The sequence below is a fragment of the Dipteris shenzhenensis genome, chromosome 24 (genome assembly GCF_047967505.1).
Source record: "Dipteris shenzhenensis isolate YYH24624 ecotype China chromosome 24, Dip_SZ_1.0, whole genome shotgun sequence".
In the NCBI taxonomy this organism is placed as follows: domain Eukaryota; kingdom Viridiplantae; phylum Streptophyta; class Polypodiopsida; order Gleicheniales; family Dipteridaceae; genus Dipteris; species Dipteris shenzhenensis.
The window spans coordinates 48137606-48155309 of NC_141619.1; the positions used below are offsets into that span (position 1 = coordinate 48137606).

At 48.3% G+C, this 17704-nt stretch overlaps 1 protein-coding gene across 1 annotated transcript in view; it reads right to left on the bottom strand.

The window, feature by feature from the left end:
• The window catches only part of LOC147886702 (ARM repeat superfamily protein), a 296797-nt gene that overhangs the window by 81186 nt on the left and 197907 nt on the right, over positions 1-17704 (bottom strand). The window contains exon 34 of the mRNA XM_087395638.1: positions 17583-17695. Coding sequence (XP_087251764.1) covers positions 17583-17695 — 113 coding nt within the window. The remainder of the gene's footprint in view (positions 1-17582; positions 17696-17704) is intronic.

Here is a 17704-nt window from a genome sequence, read left to right on the forward strand (position 1 = left end):
GGATGGGGACTCCTATCAGAAGGGAAGTCACCCATTCCCATCACTGATCCCGCAGTCTGGCATACATACGCTTGCTCTTTGTATGATGTCCCATGTCAGGCACCACTTGATATGTCCTCTATGCCCAGACCCACCACATGTCATCTGTTTACTTCGCAAAATGTACGAGCTGCCCTTCCTCAGCTTCATAACCGACAATCCAGATCATGAGGGACTACGCACTGAGCATTTTGCACATGGACAAGAGATCCTGACCCCGATAGTAGCACAGATGTTCAATCATGCCGTATGTCATGGCTTCCCACCTACCTGGAGCACCGCCATCATAGTACCGATACACAAGGCAAGTGATCCCATGGACACTGGAAATTACCGTACTCTTATGATTGGCCACACTTTGGCTAAGATATATGGATCGGTCCTAGAGAGAAAGATCAACAACCACACAGAGGGTCATGGACAGCGGGGCACTTGTGATAGGGGATAGCCTTGCTTAGCTCCGATGGTGTTCTCGATCCAATCTGATAAGCCTCATGGGACATGTATCCTCCCTCTGACATAGTTTCACATACCGTGGCGAGCCTGTGGAGATAGCGCAATCCTACACATATTTAAGGATAGTGTTCACTGGACCAAGTTTCATGATGATCCATGCGGGTACGGCACGACTCACACAAGGACGGGGTTCTCTGGCCCGACTAGAGAGGAGATGCTTCCAGGCACACTTCCAAGACCCCCGACGAAGGGCTAGCTCTTCGACACGCTGGTGAGACCGACTGCCATGTACGCAACACCTTTTTGGGCGAGTGATATTTCAGCGATGGAGTGGAAGAGAATTTAGAGATTGCAGTTTACCATGGGATCCAAGATGATTCAGAGTAAACCCTCAATCCCCCATCAGATTATACAGGAAGAGTTCGCCATGACCCCTCTCCAAGTTGATGCCATCTTCGAGATAGTGACATTCCTCCACAGAGTTTGGACCCTGCCCCAGGGGAGAATACTGAGGTTAGCACTTCAATCCTCCAGGCGACTAGCAAAGAGTGGTGTTGATACGGCATGGTACGCACGGATATCCACATGGTTTGGTAGTCACGGCATTCAGATGGACAGACTTTCCCCCTTTCAGTATAGCCTGGACGCACCACCCAAGATGATCCCATGAGATGAGATCAACCGTATCATACGGTTGGACCTCCTCCAGCTCCTTACATCTAGGGGTTGGGGGGGAGAGGATCTCTCCACCAAGCTCCAGTTCTACCATGATCACTTCCTGAGGGTCTCAAAGCACGGTCTTGTCATCAAACCTAAATATCTTGAGGATACGAGAGTTTCACATGCATTGAGGATCGCCATTGGTTAGATACGAGTCTCATCACATCAGCTGTTGCGGATTGAGACAGGGAGAGCTGCATGCATACCCAGAGCTCAGAGGACTTGCACACTATGCCAGATGGGGGAGATCGAGATGGAGGAGCATTTTCTATGTGTCTGTCCGGTCTACTATGAGATCTGAGGACGATATCACTGTCTCTTTCAGGAGGGGCATGGCTTTGGTCCACCCACACGGTTGATACATTTTCATGATCAGATTTGTGTTGGGCTCTACCTGCTTGAGATGCGCCGACACTGATGCGAAAGACCAGAGAGCAGCATGGATTGATGCCATAGGTCACCATCGACAGATCACAGACTTCTATGCATCGGAGTCAGCTCCTAATGTAGCTGAGGGAGAGGAGCTTGATGAGATGAGAGCATCATGGATCAGTAGCAGGACTGTCCACCAGGATGTGGTCAGACGAGTGACACTCTCTTCACATACGGCACGGAGAGAGCCCAGAGTACGCACGATCGAGGTCCAGCCTATCTCCTCCCTTCTCAGAGGTGACCGCCAAAGACGAGGCGTCACGCTTGACGTAGCCCACCAGATCCAGAGATCGAGGAGACCACACCCTCCCCCACATCACGAGACAGCTCGACAAACACAGATACGAGAGCTTCTCACATCTCATCAGAGTGCCACCAGGTTACTTGGATATATGGAACCTGAGCACATACTAGGAGTGCTATCCCTGAGCGCCTGACACGCTTATGTTACTTTGCTACTCTAGTGTCTTGCTTTGCTCACTAGATGAGAATGTTAGCATGTTAGCTTTTGCTTTCAGTTTTTTAGTTTTTCAGTTTTCATTTGTCAACAAGGGTCTTAGTGAACCCTTTGCTTCAGCACTCAATGGCTTGTATGAGGTACTTCTTAGGGTTCGCACTTTGTCTCATAGGCCTGCGCGGCCTCCGCAAATGTCAATATCTCTCTCTCTCTCTCTCTCTCTCTCTCTCTCTCTCTCTCTCTCTCAGATGCTTTTGCACTCTATGGGAGCTGCCATGTGCCCTCCCTAAACTGATGTAATAGTTGGTTATGTGCTGTCCCATAGACCTGTTGGTCTTCTGTGGACATTAATAGACTCTCTCTCTCTCTCTCTCTCTCGCAGCCCCCCTCTCCCCCTCGCAGCCCCTCGCAGCTCACCCCTCCCCCCCCTCGCAGCCCCTCACCCCCCCGTCGCAGCTCCCCTCTCCCCCTCGCAGCCCCCCTCTCCCCCTCGCAGCCCCTCGCAGCTCACCCCTCCCCCCCCTCGCAGCCCCTCACCCCCCCCTCGCAGCTCCCCTCTCCCCCTCGCAGCCCCTCGCAGCTCACCCCTCCCCCCCCGCAGCCCCCCTAGCAGCTCACTCCTCCCCCCCCTCGCAGCCCCTCACCCCCCCCTCGCAGCTCACCCCTCCCCCCTCGCAGCCCCCCCTCGTAGCCCCTCCCCCCCCTCGCAGCTCCTCGCCCCCCCTCGCAGCTCCTCGCCCCCCCCTCGCAGCTCCTCCCCCCCCCCCCCCTCGCAGCCCCTCGCACCATCGCAGCCCCCCCCCCCCCCCCCCCTCGCAGCCCCTCCCCCCCCCCTCGCAGCTCCCCCCCCCCCCCTCTTCCCCCCCCGCAGCTCCCCCCTACCCCCCTCCCAGCCCCTCGCCCCTCGCAGCTCCTCCCCCTCGCAGCGGCTCACCCCGCTCAGACCCTCCCCCTCACAGCTCAGCCGCTCAGGCCCCCCACCCCGCTCACCCGCTCATCGCGCATTGGCAGCGCTCGCCATCTCCCGCTTTTCAATGCCGCCGGTTTCCCGTTTCCCGTAATTAAACATGGCCGACATCGTCGAGCATCTTACAGAAGGAGCAACAGCAGTAACATCAATGGCCTCCACGACCGACATGCTGCACTATAGTAGAAGAGGACTTGCATCCTCTTCAAAGGACAGAGCAGTACCCGCACTTGCCGCACTCCCAGTCGCAGGTACACCGGTTTCAGCTCCACTATCTCATCTTCCGTCCAGCGCAGTGCCCGCACTTGCCGCACTCCCAGTCACAGGTACACCGGTTTCAGCCCCATTATCTCATCTTCCACCCATAGCCACCTTGTACCCGCAGTTTTTTTCACCCCTCCCCTCTCAGGTCCCTTCTTCTCCTACCCCTTCTCCAACTTTAGCCTTCCCCTCCTCTCCATCCTCGGTACCCGCTTTCTCTCCCCCTCTCCAGCCTTCTCCCTCATCCCCGCTACCCACCTTACCGGTTTCCCCCCTTTCTCCCTCTCTTTCTCCTTCCATGCCTTGCACTGTTTGTCCTTGCCAGCACATCCTACCAGAGCTTCAGCACTTTCAGACCCACCTCCGAGATGCCCTTCAGATGCTTCACAGGAAGGACGAGACCATTGCTCTACTTACAGCTCAGGTTGCATCTCTTACTAATCGAGTGACACAGCAGGACCGGGAGATCTTGTCTATTAGAACAGATCTTCAGGTCTTACAGGCGACTCATAGGACTCTTGCTGGAGAGATTCATGGACACACAGAGCGAGTGCAACAGATCGAGACTCGCGTTCAGCACATAGACACATCTCCCACTACAGCAGTAGCAGCGGTTGAGGAGCGTTTGACCTCCCTTCAGACAGAGGTCCAGAGAGCCACAGAGTGGGTGGATGTCGTCCGTCGTCAGCCATCACAGCCTCAGAGATCGACTGTATCAACTACATTGGCCGAGTCACAGCAGAGGGCCACCAAGGCCCTCAACATTCGCATTCGTGGTATCTTGCCCTCGGAGACAGAGTCCACGATGACACAGGCTGTGACCTTTGTCTCTCAGACATTGGGAGTACAGGATCATGGCATAGTAGGAGCATATAGAGTCGGGAGGGATCGTACTAGAGAGCAGCCCCTCATTATCAGATTCAGAGATGCCCAGGCACGTCTAGCTGCCCTCAGGAGGAGAGGGACACTCAGAGACCACCCACAGATTTCCATGGACGAGGATCTGACTCAGATACAGGTTGAGGAGCGCAAGGCGCTCATGCCTCAGAGAGACGCAGCCCGAGCTCAGGGCAAGTGGGCAGTGATCAGGGATGGCAGACTCATCACAGGCACCTTGAGGCGTGCTCCCACAGTGCCTAGGGATGACAGACCAGCAGATATGGCCCCACCTCCACCTCCTGCTCCGACCGCCTGACGGGACAGGGCTCATGGGACACACCACCTGTCAGATAGTCTACGCATCGCTGTATGGAACTGCAATGGTTCTTTTACAGCACAGCCAGGCAATCTACGGGGGGCTTTCTTTGGGAGAGATATCATCTTTTTCACAGAGACACACGAGAGTCCAGAGAGACCTTTGCCACGAGTGACAGGATATACATGGAGATCTGCCTTCAGACAGCACACTCGAACATTTGGAGTGAGAGGATCTGGAGGAGTGGCCATTTTGTACAGAGAGCATCTCGATCGGATCATCACAGTGGAGAGAGCGGATTCACATGCCCGATTCTTGTGGGTACGCATCCACCGCAGAGCCCCTCAGCGAGATCTCTTTATTGCAGTTTGCTACTTCCCCCCGGCGCAGTCGTTTTATTCTTCCACTGGACCAGGCCAGTCCATATTTGAGGATCTCTCAGCGGACATTGCAGATTTTTCACATCGCGGAGAAGTCATCCTCTTAGGAGACTTCAACGCGAGGACCTCAAACAGACAGGCCCTCACTTATGACTTCATGGAGGATCCGGTCATACTTCCGGCATCTCACAATGATAGCCTCTGTCGGACTTCATCAGACTACTGCACAGTACAGCCCACAGATCAGGGACGTCAGTTACTGGAGCTCCTCACCTCGCATAGTATGGTCATTTATAACGGCTTGTCCAGGTGGCCACAGTCTTCCATGCCTACATTCTCTTCTGCTTCTGGGCGTGGCACTAGCGTGATCGACTACATCATAGGTCCCCCGACTCTAGTCCCTTCCATCCATAGCCTTACTGTTAGCCCCTTCATGCCCTCTGCCGACCATGCACTCATCCACTTTACTTTGACTCATGTCTCCCATGACCCACCCACCCCTCGTCATCACGACCGCCAATCCTATTATGAGGTTCATTTCGACCACCAGTTCGATGATGTATATAGCCAGAACCTCAGCCGCCTACTCCGTCCTCATCTATTAGATGCTCTACCATCCACGCAGGACCGGTGGGAACTTGTACATTCTTCACTCGTTTCTGCCGCCCACATGTCCTTCCCTGCCACGTGTCATTCGTCTAGTCCCCCACCGGTTGGTCTTGTTCCTTGCAACGGTTGGTATGACGAGGAGTGTAAGGAACTCCGCAAGAAACTTCACCTTGAGACCAAGGAGAAGTCTCCCCTCCTTACCGAAACCAAGAGAGACTACAAGTGGTTGGTTAGGCGCAAGAAACGCCAATTTCTAGCCCAGAATGAGGAGGAGCTGAGAAGCTTGCTTTTCAGCTGTGACTCCAAGGAATTCTGGAGAAAATTCCTCCGCTCGAAGTCTCAGAGCCCCCTTACAGATCCACGTGTCTGGTCTGCATATACTTCAGCTCTATACGATGTTCCAGATCAGCCAGCCATCGATTTATCCCATTCCCCTAGGCCAGCTTCATCTATTCTTTTCACACCAGAGAGTGTCCGTGCAGCAGTCCACCGATTGAAGAACGGGAGAGCTAAGGATCATGATGGATTGCAAGCGGAGTATGTAATCCATGGGATTGATGCCTCAGATTTTGTTCTTTCCTGTCTCTTCAATGAGTCTGTTTGTACAGGCCTACCACAGTCCTGGTTAGGCAATACCATAGTACCTATCCACAAGTCGGGGGACCCTATGGAGCCGTCGAATTACAGGACCATCATGATCGGCCACGTTATGGCCAAGATCTTTGCATCAGTTTTGGAAAGCCGTATAAATGACCATGCCGAGACGACAGGACTCAGAGCCAGAGGGCAGGCTGGATTTCGTAGGGATCATTCGACACTTGACCACATCCTCACACTTAGGGCACTAGTGGAGGAGGCGAAGTCACGAAGGCAACGGCTTTATTGTTGCTTCGTGGACTTCAGGAAGGCATTTGACACAGTTCCGCGATTCAGATTGTTTCAGAGGATTCGCCAGATGGGCTTTAGTGGAGAGATACAGTGGGCTATCATGGCTTTGTATGAGAGGGTCACTGGTCGGGCTCGGACACGTGAGGGGCTCTCAGAGGAGGTATGCAGCACGATTGGGGTGAAGCAGGGCTGCCCGCTCTCTCCTACTCTCTTTGGATTATATATTGATGAGCTAGAGATGTTTGTACAGATGACAGGCGGTGTGGGCTCTACTCTCTCAGGATCCTCCATTCCTATCCTCCTGTATGCGGACGATGTGGTTCTCATTTCCTCTACTGCTCAGGGCCTCCAGGCACATATTGAGGCACTCCACAGGTTTTGCCAGGACAGGGGGTTGACCGTAAACCTTGGCAAGACCAAGGTTATGGTTTTCAACACCTCTGATCGTATTTACAGCACGGATGAGTTTTGCTTCACTTATGACGGACAGCCCATTGAGCTTGTTAGAGAGTACACTTATTTGGGGGCAGTTTTCAGGGGACCGGTCTTCACCATGACATATGCAGCACGAGATAGGATTAGTAAAGGGTATGCTTCGTTGGCTCATCTTGAGCGTCAGTGTTTTCAGTCCCACTTTCAGCATCCCGATACGAAATCCTTGCTTTTTGATACAGTGGTGAGACCAGTTGCGATGTATGCAGCTCCTTTCTGGGCAGGAGACCTCGGCGCTGCAGATTGGAGACGAGTAGAGAGGTTACAGATCATCATGTTCTCTCGGCTCATTAGGGCCAAGGCTACAGTTCCGCACGAGATCATGCTAGCAGAGTTTGGAGCTACTCCCCTTGCATTGGATGCAGCGTTTCAGTCGGTCATGTATCTGCACAGGGTCAGGGAGTTTGGAGACTCAGCAGCAGGCAGAGCTCGGTTGCCATGGTTAGCACTTGCATCTTCTATGGAGTTGGCACGATCAGGGACCCGATACTGCTGGTACTTCAGACTCACTAGGTGGCTCACATCCCTTGGACTAGACATGGATAGACTGCCTCCGTTCCAATACAGCATAGATGCCCCTCATCTCGAGTTGACTCGCCACGAGCTTAGCCAGGTCACGAGAGCAGACTTGCTGCAGCTTCATACGTATCGCACTTGGATTTATCCCACGCAGCTTCCGGTGAAGATGGCCACATATCGTGACCACTTCCTTCGGATCTCAGAGGATGGATTTGTCATCCCACCAGGCTATACAAGTACCCACATGTCCCACTCACTGAGGATTGCCCTCGGCCAGCTTAGACTCTCTTCGCATCAGCTCGAGATAGAGGCTGGTAGGATGCGACGCATGGAGGATGGACGGCGACCAGGCCGAGAGACCAGGATCTGCCCTTGTTGCACCATGGGAGAGGTGGAGTCAGAGGAGCACTTCATTTGCAGATGCCCGCTATATTATGAGATCAGAGGTAGATTCCACTGTCTCTTCACGGATGGCTTTGGACCTCTCTCACGAGTGATGGACTACGAGGATCAGCATTGCCTAGCCCTTTATGTCAGGGAGGCGACTATGCTTCGGCGAGACTACCTCAGAGAGCACAGACCGGAGCGTGATAGAGCCCAGCCTCATAGAGCTCAGGCACACGCCATACCAGAGGACAGAGACCAGGAGGAGCACGAGGACGGCAGAGCCCACACAGGACACATGCCTCCACCATGTGGATGTACATATGAGATGGTTTGTAGATGCCGCAGGATCTTGTTACATAGGGGACGTACTCGCCGCTTCATCTCCAGACGATCCAGGATGATGGCAGCATTTCGGAGGAGACTTACTCATGGAGATCTCGCCCCACCAGCCGCTCACCTCACCTTTGCCCAGATTTGTACTCTCATAGCAAGAGGCAGAGTCGATGGACAGGATTTCCAGTATTATTTTGGTTCTCAGACTCCGTGACACCTGGACTTGTATCTTTGCATTGGCATATTGTGCTCATCCCCCCCATTTTGCACCCGGGGGCGGTTTCCTTGCATCTAGTTTACTCTGTATTTAGGCTCAGATTTGACATTATGTACTTTCACTTGCATTATATTGCGTAGCACTTAGATGATATTCGACGATGCCTCTTCTTTGGGGCACGTTGATTTTGTGCTATCTTGTATGCAGAGTTCTTGATGTCCCATGGGCCCATTTTGGCCTCTAGTGGACAATAATACACTTTCTTTCTTTCTTTCTTTCTCTCTCTCTCTCTCTCTTAGCCTCTCCCGCTAGCCCCTCTACCTCAGCCTCCCTCATCTGCTCAGCCTCTCCCGCTAGCCCCTTTGCTCAGCCCCCTCCGCTCAGCCTCTCCCGCTAGCCCCTCTGCTCATCCTCTCCACCTCTCTCTCTCTCTCTCTCTCTCTCTCTCTCTAGACTGCAGCGTCACTTGGCTCCTACAACAGGTCTCACAACAACAGGGGGTCGTCGTCCAACCCAACCTCACGCTGAGCTGAGCCCCTAGCTCAGTCTAGGGTGTTAGCTTCAACAAAGGGGTCCTAGATTGCACAAATCTTTCCCAGCATGGAGTTCCCGAAGACGAAGCTCTTTCCATCGACTCCAACTAACAAGAAGCCATCCTATGCCGCCATGGCGTGGATACCTTCTCCTTATGCCTTGACTTTTCATAGATTTCAAAGCAAGCATGATCCACATGAGCGGATCTACTTCCTACAACAAGAACTCAAAGATGCAAAGCTCCTCATTACTTCCCTGGAGAAGACAATTTTAAAAATGAAGAATGAAGGCAGACAGGAGGTAATCCAAGAAGTCCTACAACAATGCAATACTGCAACTCCTACACCACAGCTCGTAGACAAGGTCCAAGAAATGGTCACCACTATGCTCAAATCCATGGGATAGGAAATTACAGCAACAATACATAACAAGATCGACAAATGTGATGTTTATACAAAGGTAAGAGAGCAGCAAGCCATAGCAAGTAAGAATACGATTTTACATATTGGGGGATTGCAAGATAGTTGCCTTAGCTATTTTAAAATGGAAGAGGAAGAGGAATGTATTGATGAGGAAAAGATTATCCTGCAAATCAGCATGTGTTTCTTTCAGGAACAGGATTATGTTTAGTGTAAGAAGTAGTGCATGAGTGAACAATGCCCCGTGAAGACAAAAATGCATTAAACTCCTGTGACATATACTCTCCCCCCCCATCTGTGTTGAGGATGACAAGCTTGCATCCTGATTCATTTTCAACCATGTTCAACCACCTCTGAAAGCATGAGAACACTTCATATTTGTCCTTTAAAGCATATACCCGGCAAAAAATCACTCTGAAACCTGAAGTGGCAATTGCTGAAATTGGAATCAAGTTGACTTCAATTCCAGGCACAAAAAGAACATTTGTCAAAGTGACAAGATGGCTTGAAATGGATGTGAGCTGCACATCTCCAATACCTTTTACAGCATCGGAAGCATTATTAGCACATGTGACAGTCCCCCCTCGAGGTGCATTAGCCAGGGAACGAAACAACTATCTGCAAGAGGTTACGTGCTTGGAAGCGCCACTATCAAAATACCAAGACTAAGCATCATTAGCAGAAAAGAATGCATCAACTTTGGAGGGATCAAACGAGCAATGGACAGCCCATGCCCAATCATCCTAGAGAGCATGTGCATGTGAGGCATCTGCTGGCTCATGGGATTCAATACTAGTTCTAACTTATCCTTTTTTGTGGATGGATGCAGGTGAATCGAGCTCCTTCAACATCATATATATTTGTATAGCAAATTGGACTTTTAATAAAGAAAACCTTCTTCTAAATTTTTTCTTGTGGCTTCTCATCTTAACAGGATTGAAATGGTTTATATTTGTTTTGAAATGTCTGCCTGCGCGTGTGTGCGCGCGCGCACACACACACACACACGTGATAATATGTTACTAAATGTATTCTCTCTCACCTTTATTTACTTATTAAACCCCCCAACCCCTACTTTACACACACGATGTCTACTTTGAACAAGTTTCATCACTATCTGCGAGGTAATAAAATTGTTATCCATGTAGACCATCAAGATTTACTTTATTTGGTAAATAAGCCACAACTCATAGGGAGGTTAGTGTGCTAGGTTTTATTGTTACAAGAATTTGAATACACTTTTAATCATACACAAAGGAATCGGCATCTAATTGCAAACTAGATGAGCCACTGGAATCTAGACAAGGACCAACATAAGGTATACTTGATGGTATACTATATGGAGGACAATTCTAGGTGGAACAATTCCAAGGGATGGACTAACATGAATAGATGCTGCAATTTCTTACGAATTGAATATTCTTACAATCAATGATGAAGGACCAAAGACAGAGACTTGCTCTGAAAGTAAGCCCTTCTTGGTGATAACAGGTATGCTCCATTAACAAGGAATTGACCAAGTATGTTTCGAAACAAGAACAGAATGCACTTAGGTAAGAAGCGCATCAAGGTGTTCAAGAGATCACTTTTCAAGAGAAATAACAGCCCAAAAGATTTTCCAAGCAAGTTTGCGGTGGCCCATAGTAATAAAAGACACCTATCAATTTGCCAAACAATGTTGGTCTTGTCAAAGCGAGGGAAGAGTGAATGCTAATCAAATGCCATTAACTTTGAAACCATTCCAGAAATGGGACATAGATTTTGTAGGACCATTCAAACCAACTGCAAAGCTTATCGGCAGCAAATACATTCTAGTAGGAACAAATTATTGCACCAAATGAGAGGAGGCAGTAGCTCTTAAAGATAATTCTACCATTAGCATGGAAAAGTTTATGTATTGAACATAATGACGTGATTTGGTTGTTTAGTTTCGGTAGTTTTAGGTCAAGGTGGCCATTTTCTAAATAAACAGATCAAAAAATTGAAAGAAGTTCACATTATTGTGCATCCATCCGCAAGCAAATGGTCAGGCAAAAAGCAACAAATGATCAGGAAAAAAGGTGTTGATTAGGATTCTAAAAATGATAGTTTTTTCGAGCTAGAAGGACTGGGATACAAGGTTAGATTTCGCTTTATGATTACTTTGGATGGTGTTTAAAGTTAGGAGGGGGATGACCCCATTTTGACTGGTGTATGGAGTAGAGTGCCAATTAAGTCTACTTACTGCAACAAAAAAACGCAATCCCGATTGCAGCTCCGAATGTTGCTCTGCTTGCATCTCCCTCGCCTACCCCTATCGTTGATCTTCAGGGTCAAGGTTCTTACGAGCAGGCTCATCCTTCATCCGCTTCTTCCCATCTGGATAAAGGGGAGGGGATCGCACCTACTTTCTCTCCAGTTTCAACTGCAAGCATCTTACGTCAAGACTGAACTTCAAGAATTCCTTTTTGGCCTTGGCCGATATAGCGGACATTCCAGATGAGGACTTTGTGCCCTCCACCTTCGGTGACGCACTGGTTGGCATCCCTTTTGGTCTCAGGGTAACTCCTTCTTCAGGTGGATAGGTTCTTTCACCCATGGATTTTCCTCCACTTACTTCTCTCCCTCACTCCTTGAGCAGGTGGTCTCCCCCCATTGAGGGGATTATTTCCGCCACTAGGCTGGGTAAGGCGTTCCATGCTACTTCCTCTCGTCAACTCATGGCCCGAGAGATAGCCGCATAGCCACTTATTTTTATGCCTCACTTCTTGCAGCAAATCCCGAACGCTAGTAGTCAAAGATGAGGCTAGGGTGCAGATATGGCCGCACTATATTCTTTTTCTATAACACCATTAAATAACTATTGTGTGTGCATCTTCCATTGAAGAGTGGAGCAACTTAGAGCATGTAGGGAGTGCATGTGTTGCATTTGCAACATAGCACTGTTGTAGGCATAGCCATACATTTGACCCATATACTGTTAGGTGCGTAGGATGATCCCAACGACATCCTACCTCATCAAGGAGTACGTGACTAAGTGTAATCAATCAAACAAATAGGATGATTTGAACAACACATTAGCCTACACATCATTTTCAAATCATATGGTGCGAGAGGTTGATGCAAGGAGAGAGTGGTGTCACAGTGGAGACTTATTACTCTTTGGGGCACCTTGTATAAAATTCTAGCAAAGGCAATCAGCTTGCGATTGCAGCCCTATCTTTCAGACCTCATCCATGACACGCAGACACGTTTTGGGCATGGAAGGAGCATCCTTGATAATATCTTGGAGGCTTCATATTGGGCTACGCGAACTGGACAGAAATTAGCCATCCTATTTTTGGATTTCGAGAAAGCTTATGACAGATTGGATTGCGATTTCCTAAAGGGCACCCTTCACTGTTTTGGATTTTCGAATGCTTGGATTAGAGGGGTTTCCTCTTTGTACAAATCAGCCCACAGCCAAGTACTTATTAGAGGATTCAAGCGAGATAGATTTCAAATTTCTAGATCAGCCCTCTCGCCCCTTTTCTTTTTTCTTTGTGGCTGAAGCTATGAACATTTTTCTCAGATCACAAGCTGATATTTTTGGGGTGAAGCTTCCCTTGAGGCATAATAAGGAACTAATATATTATGAGTTGGTAGATGACATTGCTGTTTTCTTGGATACCTCTCCTCAGACACTCATTTCTTTCAGGGAAGACTTGGATTTTTGTTATATGGCAGCTGGGGCACACATTAATTGAAACAAATCCAATGGGTTTTTGATCAACAATGAGGCCACTCCTGATTGGGGGGCTGAGTTTGGTTTTACTTGGATTCAAAAGGGGTTCCCACCTTGTGGAGTCATGCTCCCTCCGGGATGTTCCATTTACTCCATTTAGAGCTCCCCATGCTTCTGTAGACACATCTTGGGAGATTCTGGCTAGTATTACAGCATGGCATATTTGGAGAGCCAGATGTACAGAGGCTTTGGAGGACTCCCAAGTTCACCCTTCTTCGACTATTGCCAGTATCTGCGCATATACTATACACACTTTGATGGCCATTTGGGCGAACATACAGGGAACCTCCAGGACTGCTACTGCTAGGAGGGTTGCTTTTCTCAAAGTCTAGAGGGATTCTCCTTTCTTCTCTGACTCTCCTTTAGGGATGAGGTGGCATTTTCAGCCGCCACCTCATTTTGAGCTATTTTTTCTCATGCTTGACATGATGTACTCCCGCACTTGAGCTTGCTCTGCGGTTTTTACTCATACTTAATGAAGTACTCTTCTGGAAAAGGGGTTCCCACCAGATATCTTGGATGCCAAGTCTGTATGGGTATCTCTTCTTCACAACAGTTTGCTCCAGTGTAGGATCCTGGAAAGCTTTCAGAAAGTCCTTGCCTCCTCTGTAGGATCCTGGAAAGCTTTCAGAAAGCTTCTAGAGGATCATTAATTGCAAGTAGTAAGTCATCTCAGAGGAAGTGCAGGAAGGATTCGGAAGATTGATGCAGCCGTACCAATGCAGTGAATTGAGACGGCCTACATGTCTATTTCTTGTACCACTTGGATGGGAGCCTTCTCAAGAGTGGGCATTCATCTTCAGGTTATTGCTTTGCCACGACCACATGAGGATGCCTTGGTTTTTGATATCCAGATGAGAGGCAAACTGTCTAGATCTTCTGATGATGTTCTCTTGCAGATTGCTTTCCAGCATATCAGGGTCATTGGCTTTTTGGAGCATGGCGTGGATTCTTGGTGGTACCTAGACCCTGACCCACTTCTCTTGGCCTTGGGTTGATGGAGATTGTGGCTCTATGGTGGAGAGAGAGAGAGAGAGAGAGAGAGAGAGAGAGAGAAGGAAAGGAAAGATGTATTAACGCCTTCAGGAGACCTCGCGCGTCTATGAGACAAGATACAAAATATATCTAACCCATACAAGCCACTGTGGGCTGAAGCAGCCAGCTTCAAAAAAATCAAAGGGCAGTAAAACTTACAAGTAACCAGCCTACGCTGTTACATCAACAATTCAGCAAATATACAACTAGCAGACTGGGAATAAAGTGCCCCTGCACTAAGACAAAGACACGGATTGGCCCCAAACCTTGGTGCCTTTCGGTATTTCTTTATTTAAGTGAGAGGCCCTAAAATCCAGGCTACATAAAGGATGCATTCCTTCTTACAACTGGGACATTCCACATCCCAGTGGGCATCCACATACCCTGCATAGTCGTTACTATTCACCGCTCTCACTAAACCTCGCAAGAAGCATCCATCTCTATTCCAGATTGACTGCACTCAGCCTGGAACTGTCACTGGCAGCCCACTCAGCCACTCAGTTACCCACAGCTGTCCCTAGTGCCCCATTAGTCATCCATCTGCTCAAAGCAGAGAAAGAAAGCATACAGGAGCTTTCTCCACTGTCCAAGATTGCCAAGACCAATAGTCTCTCACCCTATGGGTCGCACATATTCTGATACATCAACTTGTTTCCCATAAGAGAGCTGGCATTACAACACAACAAACACTGTGGCAGTCACACCTGTACCATCCCTCGAGGTTCCAGGGATACTTCCCATTCCAAGCATGGATTCCCAACCCCTGCCTACTCGGCAAAGAGGCTATACTCAAGATGTGCCATCTTCCTAGCAACCACTGCCTACATGTGACCCATCTCTTAAAGAAACCAAAAACATATTCCCACACGGAACATGTGACCTGTCAGAGCCATCACACAGGATACACAATGAATTTGATTCCACTTGCATTCAGTGCTCTTTCCACTCTCAGTAGGCATTAGAAGTTTAAACATTAGCCTTGTTAGGCCCTGCTCTCTCCCCCAAATGACGACACCTGCAGAAGGCTTAGAGTTATTACTAGCAGCCCATACGGGGTCACTCGAATCCCCTCACTGCCACAGGTGTCCTCAAACTCACTGAAATACCCAAGCAATATATGAGCGCATAACTGATCAGCCCACAACCTCAGAAGCCAAAACCTGAACTGCAAGCATCCAATGTAGACCACCCTGCCAACTAGACTTCTCCAAAACACAGCTCACAAGCTGAACCATGGCTAGGGGTCCTAGCACATCAAGCAACCCATGCCCTCGCTCCTTGTTTTTTCCAAGGTCCTGCCCACATGCAGGCCAACATGCATGTGCTAGAAATCATGCCCTCGTGACAGCTAGCATTCTACGTTAACAAAGAATGAGAGAACTCTGTTAAGTAATAAAAGAAGATGGCTCGATACTGCAGCACAAGAAGAAAATACAAGAATGGATGTGTGCTATTTTGCGCCCCCGCAATCTCCCATATACCAAAACAATGGTAGCATATCCCGACATGGCCCTTCATGCATTTGAAAGAGGATATAACCAGGTACTCAAAGGACCACACCATCATCCTAGCATGAGATTTTAATGTATGAATGAATGGGATTAAGACAGACCATCATAACAATAGAGGGGAAAGACCCGTTGTGGATGAGAGGACTTCAGAAGATACAGGACAAACTGCACTCATGGAAAAAACAGTTGCTCACGCTATGTGGGTGCTTCAGACTTCAAATATGGAGTGTCTGTCCCATTCAAGGACAAAGGAGGCTGCACATGTAAAACCCTGCAAGGGTCAATCACGAAACCCTGCAAGGGTCAAGCGTGATTGACTTTACGATTAGAAGTCCATCCAAAAGGCATGGCGTGAAGTACCTCAAGATGTTGACGAGACATTGGAGTCCAACCACAAGAAACAAAAAACCACAGCATCACCCCTTTGAAGATGGGCTATGAAAAGGCTCACATATATGAGCAGGAAATAGAAAAGTCGACATCCCAATGCAGGGTGCCCCATACTTGCAACGAGATGAACAAAATGCATGACAGAAATCATGCAGAAAATAGCACATCACCAAAGAGCAAAGGGATGCCGCAACAGCTAGTATGATGGGGCATGCAAAACATCCAACAAATCATGGAAAACAATAAATACAGAAGGAAAAGAAATAAGGGAAAGAGCATACAAGAAGCCGATAAGAAAGACAAGAAGGTTCTTAAGAGACAGTTCGAGCATTATGAGGGGCTTGAAAAAAATCCCAAAAAGTTATTCCAAAAGCACGGAAACAAACCACAGGTGGGGAAAGTGGCATTCGAAGACATTTGTCACAGACCTCTACAAGAGAGAAGGGGAAGAAAAGGCCAACCAACAGAAGTAGTGTTATGTAGGTCAGCCATCCTTTTGGTGAATGCCTCTAGATTCCAACAGTTTAGAAGCTTTACTTGTAGAATTGTTGGAAGCTCCAAGACCTCTTAGCCTACTTTTTGTCTTTTATCTACCTAAGATCCTCTCCTCGGTCACTCCTGGGCCATTTGAGTGCGAGCTTCTTTCACCGAGACATAGGAACATGTCTAGACTCAAAATTGATTGCAAGATAGCCTTTTTGAAACAACCAATCACCCTTCACAAATTCATTGTCAATCTATTTTGGCTCTTTCTTGCTAAGCGAAGTTCTTTGGCAAAGTTGAAGGTTGGAGATGAGACTAGTTTCTTCAAAATTGGTCAACCTACCAAGACTGTAAGACCATAGGAGCAGGATCTCTGAGATTATGCATTGTAGGATCCTTCTACCACATGGATTCTGCACGACTGAAGGGATCTCTCCAACTACTTGTAGCCGCATTTTTATTCTTAAAATGGTATGTCCAATCAAATAAGTGGATTTCAAAATGGCTGTATTGTCAAGTAATCCGCCTAGCATTTTTCCTACCCATTGTTTGATATAAATCTGGCTTAGCCATGAATAGTTTTAATTACTTATGTTCCCTTTGGGATTATTTTCATGGTTTCCTCTTCTAATGTTTGACATGCCATACCTGCAACGAGATCAATGTTGGGGTTCCAATAAGTATCCTAGCTATTGTCTTTGTTGTCAGTTTCGTACTTGCCTTCTTTATGAATGATAAGGCAATCTCCCTCCCCCCTTCCCCTCAAAAACAAAAAGAGCAAGCACCACCCGAAAAAATGTACCCCTAAAAAAATGTCAGATGGAAGAGCTCTTCTCAAAATATATACTCATCTCATTCCAGAATTACTGATTAACAACTATAGCAGCTCAGGCCCACAAAACTACAAATCCCATACCTTTGATGCATGTGTAATAAGCACTACGTGAAGAACTTTGTTGTCAGTTTTAAGCAGTCCCCAAAAAACTCATCCTCCTAAAGAAATGTCAGGTGGGACAAAATATGTGCTCATCTCATTCCAGACTTACTGATTAACAACTACAGCTGCCCAGGTCCACAAAACTACAAAACCCATACCTTTGATGCATGTGTAATAAGCACTACGTGAAGAGTGGTTATTGCAGCAAATGCGACCTCTTTACTACTGTTCAGGATACTTTCCTTTATAAACTCAAAGAGGCCATCCCATCCTGCACAGA